Consider the following 23,322-nt stretch of genomic DNA (forward strand, 5'->3'; position numbering starts at 1 on the left):
ACAAATAGGTATTAAGTTCGTCTCTCAATGTGATGGAACTACAGACACAACTGAAAGCACTTATCCCTTAAATGAGATACAATGACACGTGACCATCCAGCAAAATGTAAAACGTCCTATATTTTGGTACAGAAAACTCAAACAGTTTCGTTTTCCCCGCAATGAAGGCTAGGTGCGTTTAAGCGTGATCTAGTAAGGCTGCAGGTCGGGTGCGCACGCGGTGACGGAGTAATGGACAGCTCACGAGCGCGTCATTACGGACCGACCTGCCCACTGACACATGGATCCCCTAGCTGAGAGATGGGAAAGAAACTGAAACTTTTTACTCAAGAAAATTAAGGTTTTTTGGAAAATGTTTCACAGTAGTAATTAGCCATTTTCTTAAGGTTTACGACCCAGAATTTGTCCTTTGGTTAACTTCTTATTAAATCGTTAGCTATTAGTATCTCCTGAGCTGCGGACTACCTAGCGGGTTTACTGGAGCTCCGGCTCGAAAAGCAGGAACAGGAACGGGTGGTTTTTAGTCAGTAAGAGTCTGACACTCCCTCTTGCCTTGCCCAAGGCGGGAGAAGACATTGGATGATTTTACTTCCTCAAAAAAAGAGGCTAGCAATCCTACCTGAAGAGGGACCTACAAAGCAAAGAAGGATTTTCCTTTCTTTTCCTGAAATTTATCGCTAATGACGATGACAATATTTCTTTCGGCCACATAAATTAAATGGTGTTTTCTTACTATGTAAAGTTTATATTCGTGTACCAAAGCAATCAGTAATTTAAAGATGGCTGACCTATTCGACCGCTGTATCTTAATCCGCAGCGTTAAATACATAATGATGGCAATTTAGTCTTAAAATTTTAGCACGAAAATCTCATCAAGTCTGGAATAATATTGTCCTTTAAAACACGAAGTCCTTTGCGGACGGGATCGGCCGAATAAAAGGCGGTGTTATTATGTTGGTAAAACAAAATTCCCCATAATGGCCTCATTATGTGGCGAAAATTGCCCGAGAGCTTTTTTGTGTGGTAATATAAATGTATTTGTAATAGCTTTTAGAAATATTGCGAGGAACCGGGTCAGGAATCAGGCGGCGTCTGATTACCGAAACTTAATTTATTTTCATCTTTATAAAAAAGGTAACTATAAAAATTGTCCGCGGCGGCGTGGGAAACGACCCTGTCGCCGGCGGCCTCTATTACGTCATTATTTTCTATATTAGATTGTATATTAAATGGAAGATTAATAGGAAATCGATACGCTTAATGATCTAGCTGTATGTTCAAAATTATCTCGATTATAAGACGTCGAAGCAGTTTCTACGTACGCATCGATTTCATGTAGATGTAATTGAAGAAATTTTTATGGTTGTGTTAGAAAATAGGTTCACATAATGACAGTATGGAATGCTTTGGTAGAAATGTAATAAAATCATTCGCTCTGACATTCCTTTTAATTTTTACTTTTTTGTAAATAATGTGACAACTGTGAAGACTGTAACTATGTCGACATAGATGTTGTTCGGAATTAATGTTTAACGCTTAAAGCCAATGTACACGAACAGAAAACCACCTTAACGATAGAATATCACCACACTTCATTTCCTAAACAAACTACAATACCGCAAATAGGTAATCTCTAATCATCAAAGCTCATTGTTACCCGCGGAACGCAGTTCGCGCTAACAACAATATGATTTACAGCGCAGCAATAAAATAACCAATCAATGATAATCACGAAGACGAGGAGTGCGCGCCAATTGGTCCTAATAAAGTCGGCGAATGTTAATGAATCGCTTTTCGGTTCGTTGTGAGATGTGTCATAAAACGAGCCACTGGTTTGAATGTCGCGGGTGCGCCGCCGCGGGGGTTCAAGGGGAGGCCTAATTGATTTGTGCCCCAGGCCACAATCAAAACAGATCGTATTTTATAAGACGTATCCTTGAAAGGGCGAGGGTGAGTTGGGAAGTGAGTTCTGTGCTCTGATTTTTGGTGTGTAGGTTCGATTCTTGGTCATGGGATAATTTTGGTTTGTTTAAGAGATTAACTTTAGATAACTACATTTAATTTAAAATCAATAGCTATCTACATATGTGTACTAATTAAAGTAAGGGCCTAGCGATCAGAGTAAAAGAATATTTCATGTTGAATCTAGCACATCAATCACATTTTGCCTTAAATCAGTCAATCCTCCCCCAATTCGCATTTGTTTTACAATTTTAACACAAAATATAGAATACAAATTAAACATCCTTCAATCTTTATTCAATAAAAAAAACCAACAAAAATTAAAAAAAAGAATGACGTCACAAAAGTGAAGCTACCAAAAAGTTAAGTTGCAAATTCTAATGTGTTCAGTGATCAAACACAAGAAAATCAAATGATCATTTGATAAATGGTCCCCGAGGCAGCGAGGGTGGCGCGCGTTGTCGCTCTCGTAATGTGGTCAACTAACCCTCTGGTGGCACCCCAAGGCTTGGGAACTACACCATGAGAAATTATCACCGCTTTAGCCACGGTACTTGCTCTCATAATTATGTTTGACTTCATATTTGCGTATGACAGATGTATGAAAAATTAGTAGAGGTTTTTGTTTGATCTTAATGTTACGCGTGTTTTGCCTAAAATGTGAACTTTAGAGGTTTCATCTGCTTTTTGTTAATTAGATACCTAAATACGAAACATTAAGAAATAATTAAAGCTCCGATTTTTTTATGGGATACGGTGTAAACAAACAGTCGGTTCACCTGATAGTAAGCGATCAGCGCCACCCATGGACACCCACAACACCAGAGTTTCACAGGTTTTCAGCATCACATACGTTAATACTGAAAAGCAGCTTAAAGAAAAGTATTTTTTGATTATAAACTGCAGCAAAATCCAAAAACTCGAAAAACAGCACTCGAACAAACCAAAACCAAATCCTCAACACTCAAACTCACATCACCATTCGTAAAAGCACAACAGAACAAAAACAATAGCACTAGCTGTAGGTACAAGATATTTCCTAGTATGAAACAGTTTGTCGGGCCGCGGGCAGTAAATAGATCGTGCGACGAGCATTAATCAAGTTGCGCCTGATTCGAACCGACGCGGTGGACAACTCCTCTCTTATGTAATAAATCTTCCTGGCAACTGCATTGCGGTACGAATGCGTTGAAAAATTGCCGATTCAAATAAACATGCCACAATGATTGCGTACTGTGAAATATGTTTAGCCGAACCATTAGTCTGAACACTCGCTATTTGATCGTATTCGGTAGGCTGGATTAATTACCATTTCACTTTGATCCGGTAATGATATTAACGGTGGACGCTACGGTTTGTTCAGCCCACACAGGTGTTTGTCACAGACAGACAAATAGATAGTGATATAGTCGCTACGTTGATTCGAAACTTGTCATGATGATAACCAAGAAATATTTTTCTTTTTAAGTTCTTGTTTGTTACTGAATAGTAGCTGACTTAAGCTACAACTTGACTGTAGACCTACAGAAACTCGTAGAATCAAAACATAAGGGATTATTTTCCAAAAATCTTCCTTTAAATTACGTTCTGAAAACCCTTGTTATAAACCCCTGAAAACATTTTCAACGACAACATACCAATCAATAGCAATTAATAAAAAGAAATGCATAATATAAAAACGTTGCAAGAATTGAGTCAGCACCTAGCCAAGTGGTTTGGTGACGGTTGACGAAGCTGTCTCATACTTCTCTGTCACTGGTCGAAATATCTCGGCTGCCGACGACGAAAAAGACTTCAGAAACTTCGGCCTCACGGACTTCTATCTAAGAAATGTAAAAAGAAACTTTACTATCTATAAATAAGAGTTAGCTATCGTCCAAGCACACGTGTATACGAAGAATGCGCTACGTGCGCCCACGCATCGACATTGTATGCAAATCGTGGGTCGCAGGTCGCCATTTGTGGTGTATGCTCCGACCACGACCGCTGTGGTCATTGTTTTTTTCGAGCCCTTATTGGTCCATTCTTGGTTGTATGTGTGTTTATTTATTGAAGTTGAAATTAATTTTCAATGTACCTGGGTTGGTACCTAAAGTCTCATTCTTTAAAATTCATTATTATCATCTTTATGTAAATCTCGTTCTTTAAATGTTTGTATTAAAAACCTATTGGTCATCAATGTGATTTTTATATAAGTACGGATAATATCTAATCCTTAGGTACAGCTAAAACTCGAATAATTTAAGTATTATACCTATGCATATTTTAAATTCCAACCTATGCATGTTTGGAGTTCAGATCTATTTCTATTGTAGGTAAGTACAGGCTTTAAACGTTTTAGAACTCATACATTTATTATTAAACATCCTATATGTATAGTAAATCAAACTAGACGTAACTTGGCTGCCTAACTAATTAAGTATTATAATTACTCACATTCTATGCGCTAAAGTTAGTAGGATCGTAAATAAATAGTAGGTACTTGGTTAGCAGTTAGTGGCTACTAGTTAACTAGAACCAAACCTATAATAATGATAGTTAAAGATTTTATGCTATTTAGTTCTGAGCTCCTCACATCCTTTTTGAATGGATTCCAAGAAACGTGTTTATTTTTTTCTGTTTTCACTGTTTCTTGGCAAAAGTGATAGACCACCCTTTACTCGCCAATTATGTTTATATTTCTAAATTGGAACATGAGTATTTTGCTAAACATTCAAGACTGTGATATTCCTGTTACTTATAGTTCTGATATGGATCACCGAAATCATCTTCCACTGCAACTAAACAAAGAACAACAGTTCAATGTGATCTTATTAACAGATATAAAACTTTCATAAATACCATTATTTAACAAATTATCTCAAAGTATTAAAAGAAACATTCCTCCGCATATCACAGCCGCCACAAACACGAACGTTACAATTTCCGTGTGTACGAGTATTAAAAAAATAGACAACAGCCTGTTTGGTGCAAAGAGCATGAATGGCCGGCATTTTGCCGCGTCATGACGTGATGCCATTGTGTCTCGAAATCACGACGAAACACGACAACGACATATGTGCCGTGACACGAGTCTAATTGTGAATGAATGGGGGTCAGAGATCGACTCGGTTCGGCATCAGTATCGATACCTATTTCCTGTTATGAATATCATTTTCGTATTTACATTCTATTCAAAGGTTTGACGTGACGTTACATTCCGAGCTGTTCGGCCTCCAAGGCCGCGTCATTGCGTGTTTGCCAATACTCAACTAATTGCTACACTTAGGTGTACCGCAATAATTCTTTTAAATGTTCAGAGTAACGAGATGCTTATTTCAACTGAAAGGGCTACTCTAGAATTAGAGCTAAACGGAACGTAGTCGAGGATGTTATTAGCTATAAATTATAATACTTACACCCTGGCTTCTGCTTCTAGTTTCCCGAAACTTGAGGGTTTATTTTATTCATATGCAAAGGTGATAGGAGCCATCCCAAATTATTTAAATAGGAGACTCAATTAGAAGGGCAGTGTACGCGATTCCCTCGTCAGATAGAGCCCACATGTAATTAACTAGGGAACTTTCCTTAGTTTCTTATACATTAGTCGTAAGTTTTCGACATTTTAACGGTCACTTTACAATAGGGGAAGCTTTGTATTATTCATTTATGATAGCTGTGAAATCATAGGCATATCAAGGGGCAATATAGAGGTGTCCTCGATATCACCATAATTGGATTTCAAGTAGAGAAATACTGAAGTGGTAATTATTTATTTACTTACAATAACTTGATGTTTTATCTTCGCTTCTTTTCTAAAGCTCCGATGACAAATAGACACAAAAGCATTCTTTATACTATGGAATACTTGGTACATACACCAGTCCACCCACAGCACAAATAAAATAATAACTTTGACATAAACAATTTTATATCAACAAAAAACCTAGCTCTCGATTTACTAGATGCGACATTCTTACCCGACTCGCCACCTCAGATCACATCTAGATATCTTGGTCGGAATGAGCGATGCCTGGCAGCGGTGAGCTAATCCTTATAAGCCAGATAGAACAATATAGCCGAGTCCTGCCGTCCAGAAATTTACTGTCCATAATTACAGGGTTGGGCCAGTTAATTGCAGGCGGGCTGGACCCGGTGCGTCGCTCGCTTTTTTTCACTAAATAAAAATTGACTAATATTCATAATAAATAATGAACTCTCCGTTCTCAGGATTACGCTATGTAGATATTCGAGCGATTAATGTTTTTTGAGGTTTAATCGAATGATCGCGGCTCGGCTGTGCAACGATATTTTTGTTTTCGAAAGTTTTCGCTGTGCATGTGTGTGTGATTTGAAAAATGTGCTCTTGAGATCTTGTTTGTGTGTTATTATTATTTTTAAAGTGCGAATATTTTGTCTTTAAACCAGGACTTATATACCATGACAAAAATATGTTTTTTTAGGTAAAGGTATTTAAGTTATAAGCTAAAACACAAAATGCATAAATAAGCTTCATCAAATTATACTATCACATAATTCATAGGTGAATCTAATCAGAATATCCAAACAACATTAACTAAAATTGGATTGGAAAGTCACCATAATTGCCCGTCAACTTTTCATATCAATAAATATAAATTGAATAAAAAAACCGAAACGAATAAATTTACCTTGTAACAACAGATTTATCACAAGCTATTGATGGGATGCATTTTGGTAAATATATCATAATTTAGGGAACGAGGCAAAAACTCGTTCACCTCATGCATGTTAGTTGTTGCTTTAGGCTCTCGTTATAATTGTGGGGTTTCACCCAAAAGCCCTCAATTATAAAATAATAGCAGATGCGGATCATAGTAATAACAATTATTATCACGCTCGCTCGCTATCATTACGTTTGAAATATGGCCGTTGCCGGAGTATGCAAACTTGAGAATTTTGCCGCGTTCGCGATCGGCGATCAATCGTCCGCGCCGGACTGTCTCACTTATCATGCACCAACTAGTTTGGTAAGCGCTTCTAGTTTTTTGTAGCCATGTTCAATGTGTGGCCCTGATAAGGATCGTGTTGCTAACTTTTTTAATATAAAAAAACCGTTAGTTACAATTTGCAATCTTAATCTAAACGACTTTTATTTGTCAATATAAAATTGTTATACGTTATTATTGGCTAGGTAGTTAGTAAAAGAAATAAAAGCGAGTTTAACAGGAAAAATAAAGTTGTAATTCGAAAATGAACCTCAAATTATTATGATTGAATTTACTTTAATTATGAACTTGGAATATAAACTTTAGTGTTGGTACCAAACAAGTAGGTATCTAATAAAAGCAGATACAGCATTATAATAATTGCTTCCATATCCAAATCGCAGCGCAAAATGGCTGACTAAAAGCATTAAAAATTCTTGACCGACTGACTTAATAGATGAATGCGGAACATTATACGGCCCGCTCTCTGTACATAATTATATGTTGAAATCGCGGTATATTTGACCGTACATAATAATGTTAACTTGTAATGCGCCGATTATTCAAATTCTCGAACAAGTGGCCGGCCACGCCTCTTCGCAATCGCAATCTTAATAAAGACTTCCTAGGTGCATTGCTAACTTATTTTATTTTTATGAAATATCGTCCGTCGCGTGTAGCTTTAATTAAAGATAGCATTTAATTAAAAGCCACACAGATGAAGCATCAGATGGAAGTCGTGTCGACTTCACAGGAATTTGTTAAATGGAAGCTTTCATGTACATATTTAAACGATATGTTGCTGTGTGATCTTTCAAGATGTTTATGTAGTTATTCCTTCCAATTTGTTTTCTGAAACTGTTGCCGTAAATCACGCTAAGTAATAGGAAACACATGAGTTATAATTGCCAGGTTTGTTACCTTATGTTCTCTTATGTTACGAAAATTATACTAAACTTTATAGCAGACTTACAACAATTATCGAAGACAATAAACACATCTGCGAATCAAAGATGGGGTCTAATGATTTTAAAGTAATTACTTAATAGAGGAAGTATAACTATAGTAAAGATATGCCTTATTGGCACAGCATCGATGTTAAACCGATGGTGGCCAGGGCATCGATAGTAGCGAGTAGACAGCCCTAGAATGTGCAGTGATCTAGGTATGCGAGCGGTTGTCGGCACTCGGCTCGGAGCAGCGCGCGGTGGGCCGCGTGCAGCGCATCGCTATGCGGCCGTCATTACATCGGCAGCCCCGCCGATTAATCATTGCTCCTCTACCGGATAATTCGGCGGTTGATTTAGTGAAAAACAACATGTTATTACGGGATAAATCTCTATCTAGAAAAGCTAAGAAGGCCTAAGCGCTCGCCTGATTTATTGCGCCCCCGGCCATCGCCGAGTTGCGTTTGATTTGTGATTCCCAGACAACTTTGTTGTTTTCATCTTTAGTTGAATTTTAATTAATGGTTCACAAATTATAAGGTTTAGTGTGTAATTATACTTTATTGTATCACTGATTATTGCTTTTTCGATTGTACGTTTGAAATATATCCTCGCGGTTGGGTTAAAAAACAAAATTATATCATAGAGATTACAATGATATCGATAGACGGAGATTTATCTAAATGATTTATGGTATACAAGTCAATACCGGTGCTCGGTTTGTCTAAAAAATAGAACCAGTTCATTGCCTCGGGGGAATTATTTGATTCAACGTACATTACTGTGTGATGTCCATCCAAAATCACATGTTAAATAAACAATGTCCTTGAATTGCAACAATTACACTACATTCAAAATCCTTTTTATTGTGCTACGAAAATTCGTAGCGAAGGATAATAATAGCACTAAAATAATTTGCACTTTGCAGTTAAATGCTTGAATCATTGCAATTATTGGGAAAACCAGTCTATGGCAGTAAAAGCATCATATTGGCTTGACATTAAAAGATTTACACTGGTTTACGAATATGAACTACGTCTACGAATTTTCGTAGCACGTGTTACTACGAAGTATCATAATTGTTTTTTTCTTCGTAAATACTCGTATGAAAGTTAATGCGAGTCGAATTTTATCATCCCACATGTTTTTTCACTTTGTTTGTTACACATACACGCGTGTGTACACACGGTGTGTGAAGGCGAGGTCCGGCGACTTACCCTTTAGTATCGCTCGTAATGCTCGCCGAAGATAATATCTTGATTTATTGCTGCTATCGACCTACCCTCCCGTATTCCCTCCCCCCTCACACATCTAAACTCACCTGATTTACCTTATTCAAAACCTCAGTGATAGCTAATTGGAATGCGTGTCAGATAAGGAAACGGCTATAACGCTCAATAATTAATAAATCTATCGGCGGATCATCTCAGCCGTTTAGAGGCGTATTCCGTTGCGGGAAATTAATGAAGTCTTCCGCGGAGTGTTTCGCGGTTTAATAGCGGCCATTAATTTTATCTCAACAACGGACATCGCCACGCGGCGCGCCCATACTATAAGCGTCTCTCCTATCCGCAATGCACGCCGTTTAATAATATCGTGTCCATAATTCTGTTTAGTTATTATTCGCTTATCGATCTAATCTCTAAAATCAAATTAATCTGCAACAAAATATTTAACCAGATATTCTTGACGAATTTTATTTACACGTTTTAATCACCAATTAATACGGACAGAGGAAGACTATTTTGATTAATTTCTTATTTTTAATTATAAATCGTGTTTAAAATACGTATCTTTATTCTATTATCTATTACACACATATTTTTTATACATATTTATAAGCACAGCTAAAATAGAGAAAGTAGATTTCTAAAGAGTATAGCCATGAAATATGAATTCTCGATTAAGTTTTCAATTAACAACCGCTATTATTTCTTTAATACGTTGCGGTTATCTCTTTTTATAATTGGAAAAATTCATCTCGAGCGTCGTGTACGCAACTGAGCAACTCTCGTGCATGGAACGCGTTCACGGAGTGCGCACTTATATGGTAATCGGTGCTTTGTCAGTGTCTCAGCGCATGATCGTGTTTCATCTTAGCCGCGGCGTATCATACCTGCAACGTTGTTGTCCTTACTCGTCCCTCCATTCTTGCAAGCTAACAGCCGATCTCAAAGAAAGTATTTCATCTGCCAAACAATATGATGATGGCACGAACAGTGAACGGATTTAAGAGGCTCTTTCAAGCAATGGTAAAAATCTTTAAGCGCGGCGTAAGTATTCAATAAAATATTCCGCAGTCGTAAAGTGAAGCGCGGCGCAACGAGCGGCATTCATCACAAAAAACGCCAAGTAGAAGCTTCGACAAGCTCACAAAAGCTCGTAAAAGCTCTCGACTATTATGTAGTTATTGTTACAGGGTGGAAACACCATTATTACACGGGTTGGCCGGTTTATTTTGTTGTTTGGCACGTCGCGGCGCGGCGCTGGTGTCGGCTCGCATCGCGCGCGTCCGCCTGACACGCTACGACCACTTCATATATGGAATACAAGAGTTTTATTTAATCATTTTTCCTTATTACGTACTTGTCCTGATATGTACAATAAATTATAGCGATAGCATCAAACCTGGCCGTGTAGTACTGTAAAGAGAGCTGCACGTGTAAAGTAACCACACGGAGTAAGTGAACGCCATTCACATTCAGGTACTCATACTCGAGTACTTGGCATAGTACCAATCGAAATGTATCACAATATGTTATCTCAATAAAATCTAATATGGCATTCAACAAATTTCAACATTTCAAAACACAATATCCCCTTTCGAGTTAATCCTATTATGTTCGTAAACAGTGTCAAGGACTGTCGTGTATCGTCAAGTGAACATCTCAACTCGGCGACAGACATTGTCCCGCCGTCTGTTCCCAACGGATCAGCGGAAACATTTTCAATGCCTTTATTCCGGGATTACGCGAAATTTTGCATAGGAAACTGTCGGCCAACGTCCCGGTGTTGAAACATGAATGAATCTGTGTGAATGGAGATAATCCGGGCCCGTCAACAATACGGGAGCGCTCAAAAGACCAAATCACACGTGTTGTCAATGAAATATGGAGCGTTTTGCATATCTGTGCGTATTAGATTATCTTTGGTTATGCTTTGTTGATATTTAGCGTAAAATATCGCATTTTTCAACAATGGTGTTTTGTAAACGCATGTCATAAAAACTGAGCTTTTTTGGTTGATACTATCGGTGTGCATAAAACAAATTGTTTTGAGCTACCTGTTTAAACTTTTAAATTGCAAATGATCTAATTAGTATACCTAAGTAAAGAAATATAAACGTATTATTTTTACATGTTTATATGTGATACTTATTTACCTTTTAACCTGATTTATCCTTAAAATATATTAAGTACTTTTATTGATATGTATTCAATATTTACTGGAGGAGGTCTATACCAATTAAGGGGTTTATGATAGGAAATCAACAAAAATACTGAAGATTATTTATAGATTAGATTAATCATAGGATATAGAAATAAAACTAGGCTTGAAATAAATAAAATTCAATATTTTAAATGTTAAGCAGCACTCATAACGTTAATGACTTACTTATGTTATTCAATCACCTTTAATTTATTTAAGAAATCTTTCACTAACTATAGTATGACTGACTGATAATGACTTACTTATGTTATTCGATCATCATTAATTTATTTAAGAAATCTTTCACTAACTGTAGTACACGTGTACTAGTTAAATCCAACGGTTATCACCCGATACCCGGCGGAAGTTGGTGTAAGATTGCAACCGGATACGTTGCACCCCTTCTGTGTGCAACTGTCGCATACTCGAGTTGCACAATACCTTACACTTGGATCCATAGAGGTAACAATTCTGTTGCTATTCTATTTATGTGCTTACACAATGTGTTTCAAAGAGAATGACTGGAAATGGCAGTGGTCATTCGGACGCTTGGGGCGCATTTTTTTTTTTCATTATTGCCAATAAGGAGACTAAGGATTCAAGTATATACCGTATCAAGTTTTAAATTGTGTCTAATAGCAACAAATTAGTTTATTTCACCACATTTTCGTTATGATTTAGTTTTTTTATGTATGTTGTTTGAACATAATACACTTTTTTCTATCAAATCAAATCATTCAACCTATGTGTTTCGTGTGCCTTGTCTTACGATTTATCTTTACCTAGTCTTATTATAAAACCTACCTTCACTTATTTATAAAAGTCAAATCTTTCCCTCTTCATTATTAACACATTACATTAAAGAATCTTATTTTTATCTTCATAGTCATTTATTTGAATTGGTTTTGTTGTAACATTCAGATCTATCTAGATATATTGGGCAGCCAAACTACCAATAAAATCGAAACTATTTATTTATGTACTAAAATAGCACAGCTGGCCACATTATATTACATTTCATTCACAATAAAGCACCTATTATTTAACACAAACACACACACATACAAATGGGAATAATGCAAAATGTAATAATGAAAAGTATTCGTTGTTTTGCGATTGCAATCCGATACGTTCGGGGTGCTAGGGCGGCGCTGGGCGGATCGAGGGCGGCGTGACATGCGCTTGCGCACGCGACGAAACGCACTACGTTACATAATGAGAATGTGCCAATACAATGCTTTGTTATTTGTATTGATTGTTGCTTTTTGTATTGTGTTTTTGGAAGTTTCTGTACGTTTGTATGGGTAGGTGACCTATTTTAAACCGACTTCAGGAAAAGAGATAATTATGTTATTTCAGTTCAGTTGATTAGTACAGTAATAGTTAGTATGTATAAAAATATCTTCGTAAAAAAACTGTCTATTCGGTGACGAAAATACAATGGACAGACAGCCTGATAGCTCCAAGATTCTGTGACATTAAAAAAATATTTTCGAGATTTCTTACTTTCACAGACTTAATTTACGCTTTTCAACAAAAACAAACAATTCCGTATCAACAACATCCTGAACAAATTCACAACTTATTACTCACACTGGTCCAAAACAGTCAACAATAGAACAGCACTGCGCGCGCGCTCCTTGGACGGTTTCGCGCCTGCGCAGCGTGCGCTCCGAGATTACAATAATTATGAGCACACGCCTCACCCACTCTGCTCTAATAACTATCATTTGCTCATGTTATTCTATATTCTATACAAAATGCTCGCCCTATCGCTTTGTGACATCGCCGGACCTCATTGTAAATATCACGGCACGGATTATTTAAAAAGTAAATGGGTAGTTTTTGACTGACGTTAATGAATATTGTTTAGTTACATGCTTATGTTTGTACGGTTTCGCGTTCACTGTCTGCTGTTACTGTTGTTAGTAAAGTTGTGATTACACTTACTACGTGTGAAAGGTTTAATAATGTTTTGTGACACCTTTTGTTTACAATTGTACTTAAAACTATTTAGGTAACTATTATTAGATGATCAACATCACCAACGATCTTACAGAATACAAAGCCACTATGGCTTTAAATAGAGATTTAAATAAACGGTAAATAAGGAGACGATCTTACAGAATACAAAGCCATAGTGGCTTTGTATTCTGTAAGATCGTTGAAGGTCTCCTTAAAAAAATGATTGTCATAACCTTCATGCTTAATTTTAAAAAGCGGGTTGGAAATCGCAATTTAAAAGGATTAGATTTAGCAGAGAACGGTGCTGCCCGTAAAGTTAGGTTATGTTTACCTATATGATGACTACCTAAACTATCTCCATCGGTAAATATGTTAGTGTGCACCCTACCTACATAAAACTATAAAAACAAAATCAAAATAATATGCCATCTGTCGTATCGGATATTTCGCGTGATAGCAACATTGTGAGGTAAGAGTATCCTGTCATAGGATCCGTATCCGCCCTCTTTTGGTGCGGGACAGTAAAAAATGGAGCAATTTTTATAATAGTCGCATGGGGTAACGATCCCGATGTTCTTTATTATAGAACCGGATACATTTATTACTTACATTTCGGATGGTGTAAAAATTGTGTGTCTTAATAAAAATAACTGAAAGATACACGAATAGTAATCAGATTTTTTTTTATTCTGATTTGGTTAAAATTGTACTTAGAAATTGACTAACTAAGATTACAATAACTTTTTATTAACTTTCATTCACTAGACGTACAGAAAGCTAATTGTTAAGAATTTAATTGATACAATCAGGCATTAAACCACTGTTAATTTGTATTTGCACTGGTATTAATGGGGATTGGGTTGCTTCTATTTATTTCAGTACCCTGAGTATGTAACCCCAACTGTCTAATATTTACCCATCTAACGGAAAACATGAATGAAAACAATTTGGTTTAGTCAGATATCATATTCCCAGACTCATGTGTATAGTATGTAAGTGTAGAGAAGTATTACTTACATGAGTTTCGGTCATAGAGATTGAGAAATTGTATTTACCCATAATTACAATAGGCAGTACTTAGTTACATTAATCAATAATGGTCATTCACACGCTGAACTTCCGATGATTTGCTACAGTCCACAAAATTATGAAGATAATTAGATAAACACATAGTCAAAGATGTTTTTATGGCTTTCTCTCATGTTATGGAAGTGAACTGGATTATCGGTCAATTAATACTCCAAAAGGAAGGCGAACGATTCATTACATTTCACAAGATCTTCCGTTACAAATCTGGATCATGAGTTAATGATTTCCTATGGGATAATTCTTCATGTAGTTACTTATTAAGTTGAAAATTGAAATGTATACTTACGGTAGTTTTTCGTATAGTGTATCAACTTATCTACTGAATAAATGTTCAAGGACAAGTTTCAGTAATAATCAACGTTAAATATACTTACAGATTTTATTGACATAACCCTGTTAAATGTCATGACAAGACCTCGTATAACTAACAAAGAAAGTACTTCGATACCAATCAACAACGAAAAGGTAATAAGTATAAAAAAGTAATATCGTAACATAGACAGGGGTCAGTACTCTAGTAAAACAATCAGAGATTTAATTTCCCGACGCAGTAAAGTGCGTAGTACATTAGTTTTGCGTGTGCGTCGTAAGCCCGCCCTCGAGCCGCCCTGCGCCAGTCGCCGCCCCGCCGCAAACAAACGCGCACAGACGCGCACCGAGCGAGACGCAACATCGCGCGAGCGAGACAAACGACCGACACGGACCCGAGAACCCTACAATTAACATTTAGTAGGCGAGATTCGTTCGCCGCATCGATTCGTTACGAGATAATTGTTCCCCGAAAATTTTCTTGGCATGGAAAAATTGTCACGCGTGTGATAGTGACTTTGTGTGACGTATAGAAACTGATGGCGATATGAACTGTGCGTACTATCAGCAGCACGGGGCGCCGCACCCGGCTCCCCACAATGTCAATAATAATTACTTCAACGAGGTAAATATCATGAGATTGTTTTTTTTTTGTAAATTCTTGTAAGAAAATTATTGGATTTTATTTTCTTCTAATACTTACGTATAGTAATTTGATTTCGTTTACCATTCCATATTTATTTATTTCTAAATCTGCAATATTGGTAAGAAATAAGAAATGAAGTGAATTTATTTTTTGTTGTTATTTAAATAATACCCTTATTTATTTAAAAACCAGCTAAATCTAATATGAATGAAGTCTCATTTTAATATTAATTAGTATTAAGGTAAATTTATCAAAAAAAAAAAACATTTATTATTGGTAACCATTTATTTTATTTAATACTTAATACAAACAATGTGTATAGGACTTAATGTAGGTCTCCCAGTCAACTTATGTATAAGTTCTTAGAGCAGAGATGAAACAAGCAAGTAATAAAGTACACTATATAAAGTAAAATAGGTATTGTAACCACATAACCATAACTTAAAACCAATACTTTATATCTAACATTATACACATTATGTGGAATAAATATTATTTACTAATAACAATAAAATTATGAAGACAGTAAAGTTAATTAACATTATGAATAACTAATATATCGAAACCGATAAAATCTGGCAATCCTAAAAACATTATTATATTATAGTGGTCTATTTAAACATTAAATTAACAAAATATTTATAAAAACATTAAATTCACAAATGAATCCAACGGGCTAATTTAACACCTAAAAATAAAAATCATTTATACAATTTTAAATACAGAACAACACGCCATTTATTTATATAAAAAAAAACACTAAAGGCACAAAACAAAATCAAAACACAATACCGTACATTGATTAGCTATTTCATTGACATAAATTAGACGGTTCCAAATTCGAATATGCGCAAAAAGTTTACGCTCGAACATTGACAAACAAAAGGCATTCGGCGATACCAACGTTCAGGACAAAGAAATGCGAATAAAAATATTTAATTGGTGTGATTATGTTGGTAATGGCACAAACACCTCCCGTGGTGTACAGTCGCCTCGACAATGAACCGCGAGATGCCTTTCTTGTATTGTTAATTCTAAGATTCATATAATGCTGTGTTATAAAATGTTTACGCAAATATGTCTACAATGGATTGTGAAAGGTAATTTTGTGTTCAACTGTACTTTATACTATAATCTTTATTCTGCATCTCAAAACAGATTTAAAGAATTTTGACAACACCACTTAGTATAAAAATACATATATGTACCTCAATTATATCAGGTAGTATCTTCCTAAGTGAAGCCTAAGCAACTGTTCATTTTATCATGTCTAGATTGTCTAATTAGTAGATGATATCTCACATACTTTTATGTAAAAACAATAACTCAATTTCAACAAAATTTTACTTATTCTTGAACCTATTTTTTACTCACCATTCAGTAAGTAAAACGTTACTTAAAAGATATCAGATTTATATCTAAGCCTCTATCCTAACAGTAAGTAGTTCGGTATACATTAGCCATTGGCCGAATATATAATTATCATAATGTGGACTTAAAATGTTAAAATATATTTTGGAGTTACAACGGCCAGTCATCGTAATTAAGCGTCCGATTCACTGGCACCTACTGTTAGGAGCGGTGACCAAACAATGCAGAGGCCAATCACCTGCTATTATATTTAAATTTCAATTAATTTGAAGATAGTTTTAGTAAAAAAAGCTTGAATGAAATAATGAATCAAAATGGAAAGGCTTAGGGAAAAGTGTAAAATAGTTACAGAGAGGAAATCATGTCGACTAAATACGTTTCTGAGAAAATTTCAGATTACATTGTAATAATTTTTTTGACAGCATTGTGACAAATTTTTCGTAGAAAAATGAAATATGTAAATATGTGTCACAGTATGACTCGACGACAATCATCAAAACGCCCATTAAAAAGTTAATCTTCTAAATTCGCCCGCCAGTGACTGGCCAGTGGCCTTGCTGTAATTAAACTAGGGAGACTCAATGTAAGGAATTCTGCGAACTCCGGCGAACGTTGCGCAACGGACCGGCGCTGACACGGCACACTTGAGCTCTCTTACAAGACCGCCAAAGCGAAAAACTAAATGAAAATGGGTCGAGAGATATTACTTTTTATTACATTCTTGACTACAATTAAACCCGAAACTACCCAACTCCTCTTTCATTCACATTTGCCGTTTTTTTATAGAATATCGGAAACTGGAACCATCACCCAAACGACTCCAAAAAAACTAACATCAATTTTGCGAAACTTTGACGTTGACCAAAAAACCCGGTATTCTAATTTCCCAGCTTGGCTATCTGCGGCTAGCTAGCGGGGCGAGGGTTGGGGCCCGGGGTGCACACTGTTGGGTCTCGCAATTACGGGGCCCATAATTACAGGGCTGGCAGCCGCGCGGCGCCGAAACCAGCCCGCTCTGAACCATTCTCCTGGCGTAATTAAAAAAGCTCCAAATTAAATTCGCTCGTGTATACGGCCCCGACTTATGATATTAACTTTTTAGGGACTTTCTAATTAGTTTTTTGTTTTCCTACTTTTGACTGATGAGAAAATAGGAAATCAACAGTGTTTTATATACAACGGGGATCGCTTTTTGTCAAGAGCAGTTTGGATCGGAGTAATTAAATGCGAAATTGGTGTTTTGTTTAACTGAATTAGGTGCCGTAACTCTGTTGGTGGTCCTTGAATTAATAAAAAAATATTAACTTCCTTTACAAGTGAGAATGAAACACGTATATTAATATTCAAAGCGACCTTTCCCTTATACGGACGAAACCTATCTCACAAACTTGACTTCCACCTTCCACTTCAATATTATGAAGAACTACGCAATAACGCTAGGACGAACTTAACTGAGGGCTTAATGATTTCTGCTTAGACCTACGTTAGTTTTATTCTAGTGCATTATTTTAACCCTACCCTGGTAAATAACAGAAGAGTATTCTTATAGTATTATTTCGATATTTTTAAAAGCTCTTTCTTAAATGCTATTCCTTTTTTGTTCACAGGTTAGTATCGACCCCGTGACCGCGGATCACAAGGATATGAAGATATTAGTAAGTACTGAATTTGTTATTATGTTTGTTTATATATTTGTAACTTTAGCACAACACTATGGGTTCTTACATTGTCTCTGAGGAATCTACACATCTATAAGATTCTTAAAGTGAGAAATGAAGTTTACATAAAGGTAGCTAACGAATGACCAATATTTTAGAAGGTACTTAATTTAAACCATAATAAAAGGCAAGATACCTATGTACCACCTGATACTACCATACAATAATCATGGTAAGTTTTAATTTTTAGCTTATTTTTCAAATTATATCTATGATTTATCATATTTATGATTTCAAGATTCAATACACATAATCTGTGACTTGGATCTGCGTCTTTTCGGCTAAGCCAATGAATACTATGGTAGTCAACCAAAAAAATATTAAGTTAATCCGTGATCATGGCGCTTGCAACAGTGCCGAAATATCGGAAACTCGCCAAAATGAATAAACATGGTAAATATCCCGTTATAAGTTCTAATAATAGTGTTAGTGACCATGTCAGTTTAAAAACTTAAATCTTAAGATGTGTAGACACCTATAAACTCACAAGGCAATAGAAAACAGTTGGTCTATCGTTACGTCTATGTAGAAACGAAACATGTGACAAGTTAACTACTTCATTCAAGTCTGGTACAAAATGACCTTTACTCTCTCTCTCTCTCTCTCTTTCACGATCTCTACTTTACTTGTTAGAGAATCCTTGTTGTCTTAATAACAACTTATATTTAGTCTACTGACTTTGCAATCGGCACGTCAATAGATGTAACGTACCGGTATTACTGAAATTAAGTTCAGTCTAACATTAGCAAAGGTCGTTTTGTCTAAGGCAAGTGTTAATAGCAAATTAAGTTGCAGTTGCAAAACGTCAAAAGGCAATAATCAATCAACATTAGCATTTAAAACTTTGAAACAAATAGTTACATTACGAATTTATTATTATATTTAATTTATACATTATATTAGAAACATGGAATAGATTTTTGTTCCTATTTATTATGCGAGAAATTTTGCAATTGGAGCTTAAATGTTGGTCTTGAAACCTTTTCTTTTGTGTTTTTGACGAGGGAAACCTTCAAAAGGCGCCTACCTTTTTGGGAGAAAAAACTAGGGAGTGTGGGATTTTTAGTTGTCTTGAAACCTAGATGTCAATATCGTTTTTTCTTTGAGATATTTTGTTAAGTCCCCAGCATCTATGGGTACCTATACTGCATATACCAAGCTATGTTTCCAGTTAGGTACTTACCTACATAAAATGTTAAGCAAATTGCACATACACAGAAGATAATACTAATTCATTTACCTCTTGCATTTCCTTAATGATTTCTGAGCAATACCACGAACCGCCTCCATTACGATTTTCCGCCATCGACTAGTGAAATTATATCGGAACGAATATCGAATGACGAAATCGGTAATTTCGATTTGTCGTCATCGATTCGATGGACACTGTGAAATGGGTATTGTGAGCGATGAGAGCCGCGAGTAATGGATTCGATACGGGTTGGATGCGCGCGCGCAAGACACGTGATCCATGACAATGTTGTGGTATTGTAGTGTTTTATGCAAAAGGAGGTTTTAACTGTATCTTTTGGAGTGTGAAATTGTATACTTCGGAACCGTTTGCTATCCTTTTCTTTCCTCATATAAATAATAGTTAGATTGTCTTCGAAATATTAGACTCTGTTTAAAGTTTTCTAAACAACGATACAAGATCAAGTCCTGTGAGTTACCATAAATCGTTTGACATCGACGAAGCAAATGTTCAACTTGCTCATGCTATTTAACAATTAAAATACAAATATTTCCATTTTACACAAACGACAAACTCTGTCTATCAAGACATAAGGTATGTTTTACACAGACAAAGCAAACGGAAAACTAATTGACCCTACTCGTATAAGAGAGATTTAGTTTTTCTTAAAACGCCTATAAGTAAGGTTTATATTAAGATTTTCTTCATTTTAATGATACACTACCATGTATAAATAAGAGATCAAGCGCAGTAAGATAACTGATTCCACATTATATGATATTCAATTGCTCATGCGCATCGAATTAGTTCAGACTTCGGTGGAACTAATGTTTTATTTATTAATTGATTGTTTACTGTTGCAACGTAAGCTGTAATTTTGCAATTAATATGATCAGCGAGGATTTATTTACTGAAACACGGTTCTTATATACTGTATTTACTATATAGAGTAACTACCTAAGTAATAGATGTACATATATTATGTTATAGTGATGATATCATTAAATATGACAGGTATTCTGTTAATGATATTAACTGCATTGTCACAATAGCTAATAGACCCTAGTTGTGTATATCAAAGTACATCGTTTCACAATGACAGAGTTTCAGAATTACCTAGAGAGAATCAGAACACAATATTTTTATATTAGAATTTGTTTATGTTTATGGACGTTCTAATATTTATTTATATATGCCATTTAAGTAGTCTAGGTTACATACATTTTAAGCAATAAGCGTACAATGGGCGGTCTCATCACACAATGGTGATTTGTCTAAAATATTTTTATTTAAAAAAAATTATAGCTAAGTGGAAAATTCCGAGCCACACACAGAAACATGCATGATGATCTGTTGAAGGCATACGATAGCCACTATCTATTACCATCAACCAGTCCTGCTCTTAGAAATGATTAGTAATACATATTACAAATGAACATTTTAGCCAACATAATACCAGAGAAATACAATTAAACAATACAACAATAACGGAGACTGTATTCGCTCATTTCACCACGTAACCACGATTGTACCATCTAATACGTATTTGTTTTAATACAATCGTCCGTACGCAATGAAAGGGCTATCGTTGAAGCGGACAATGAGCATTGAAGCGGCTTGCAGGCGACGCCGCGGGCAGCGCCTAGCGTGTGGCCCTCTGTGCTTACATTAACCAATTGTATTACTATAGCGACAGGGTAACAAACATACCTAATAGTTATTTTGTATATAGTTTTGTTGAGTAAATTGTTGTTGTGTTATGCGTCTGCAGAATGGGAAAGTTTTATATATGTAGCTATTTTTTTTTTTTTTTTTAGGGTGGAAAATCATCCAATGACTTCTCCCGCCTTGGGCGAGGCGAGAGGGAGTGTCAGACTCTTACTGACTAAAAACCACCCCGTTCCTACTCCTGCCCGTCGAGCCGGAGCCCCGGTAAACCCGCTAGGTTGTCCGCAGCTCCGGATTAGGCATCAGCCCTACTGGGCCCCATCTGTGGTGGTCTGATGGCTCTTTGAGGCGCGCGCAGAACGCGACGCGCCGCACGCACGGGTCTGGTTCTGGTCGGGCGGCGAGCTACCCTTGCTCGTCGTCCGCAGACCCGCACTTACGGTGGCCGGAGATCGTCACGCGATCCCCGACGCCCGGAGTGTCTCTCGCGACGGCTGGGGCGTGAAGAGGTTCTTTCTCTCACGCGCCCCGCCTCCTCCTTAGCTAGCATGACTGCTTCGCAGAAGGAGGAGACGGCATCCCAGTCCCCCTCGCTCCGCACCATGGCTTGTATCAGTGCCGGACGCGAGAGGGCGCCGTCGCCGACCACATCCCTGAGGACACGGCGGTGCTCAGCCCACGCAGGGCAGACCGCAAGCGTATGTTCCACCGTGTCCTCCGGGCGGTCTTCGCAGTGATGACACCCGGGCGTTTCCTCCCGCCCAATCAGAAACAGGAACCTACCGAAGCTTCCATGTCCGGTAAGCACCTGCGTCAGGCGGTAGGTGAGGACGCCGTGGCGCCTCTCTAGCCACTCCTCAAAGAGGGGACTTACCGCTGCAATGACAGCGAGCCCAGCCCTCGGTTGCGACAGTCGCTGTTGCCATTCCGCCATGAGATCGCGCCGGAGCTCGTCCCGCCACGCACTAATCTGGCGCGGCAGTGGAGTTTCGCCCCGGCGACGCGCGTCGGCGCGCAAACTAAAGACGCGCGCGAGCACCTTCGCCTCCAAATCCCACGGCGGGAGTCCGGCAAGGAGGTTAGCCGCCTCTCCGGAGATCGTGCGATTTATATATGTAGTTGGATTTTTGCATGTGGTTGTATGTTAGAAATATGATTATCAAAGTTTAATAATAGGTAGGTACAATGTTTAGTATTGCGTTTACCTAGGACCCAGTATATATGATTTCAGATAAAAAGCTCTATTACAATGTGACTATAAACATAATTGTTTAAGTAGTCTTTAAGCTCTTATCCTATATTTTACTAGAGTCAACCAGCCGTTTTACCCACGTTCAAGTAGGATAAAATTTTGTCTATGTGTAATTACAGACCATAATCTACCCTCATTCCAAATTTCATGTCGATCCCTTTAGCCTCTTTGACGTGAAGGAGTAACAAACAAACATACAAACTTTCGCATCTGTAATATTAGTACATATCTAGAATGTACCTATATTTTTTATTCAACTATGTACTACATTTAGGTAGGTACTAGTTACATATAATCTCTATATTTTATCTACTTACTGAAACCAAGATGTTAGTTGGACTAAATAAACATTTTTCCAAGACAAAAATACTGGCCGTAGTAGCACTTAGCTTACTCAAAGTAAATAGACCCTTATCTCAGGTACATAATATATAGGTACCTACTTATATACCCTTTTGTAGACAGAGGGTCGTTGGCACGTAAAAACAAGGGATTTGTAAGAATATTTTCCTTCTCGAATAGATTTAGTAGGTTCCTCTATTGCTACGAAAATAAGATTTGGGTTTTGCGAAATTGAACACTTTTAGAACAATCATAAGGTTACTTTTTGCAAATACTTTTTTAAAGGACTAGATTTATAAGGTAAGGTGTCTACCTATTTTTATTTCTTATGTTAAATGTTTCCAACATTTGTCTTAGACTATAAGCCAGCTTTATCCAATAACGACAAAGCAAAAGGGGGATTTAGAGAATATACATTTTTCTCTGAAGCATACAGTGTCACAATCGCCTTTAGCTACCTAGATATTTTCTCCAAACATATTATCT

At 36.8% G+C, this 23,322-nt stretch overlaps 2 protein-coding genes across 5 annotated transcripts in view; both read left to right on the plus strand.

The window, feature by feature from the left end:
- The window catches only part of LOC126912150 (uncharacterized), a 140,516-nt gene that overhangs the window by 45,544 nt on the left and 71,650 nt on the right, over positions 1–23,322 (plus strand). The window lies entirely within an intron of this gene.
- The window catches only part of LOC118267255 (transcription factor Sp9), a 70,499-nt gene that overhangs the window by 23,659 nt on the left and 23,518 nt on the right, over positions 1–23,322 (plus strand). The window contains exons 1-2 of one of the 4 annotated variants that reach the window (XM_035581160.2): positions 15,050–15,272; positions 18,272–18,319. The exons of 1 other annotated variant lie outside the window; for it this stretch is intronic. In XM_035581160.2, the coding sequence (XP_035437053.1) occupies positions 15,195–15,272; positions 18,272–18,319 (126 nt within the window). In that variant the 5' untranslated portion in view covers positions 15,050–15,194. Of the gene's footprint in view, positions 1–15,049; positions 15,273–18,271; positions 18,320–23,322 lie in introns of those variants that run through there. 2 more of the 4 variants (XM_035581161.2, XM_035581162.2) reach the window with 2 other exon arrangements.

This window comes from Spodoptera frugiperda, chromosome 23, assembly GCF_023101765.2.
Source record: "Spodoptera frugiperda isolate SF20-4 chromosome 23, AGI-APGP_CSIRO_Sfru_2.0, whole genome shotgun sequence".
NCBI lineage: Eukaryota > Metazoa > Arthropoda > Insecta > Lepidoptera > Noctuidae > Spodoptera > Spodoptera frugiperda.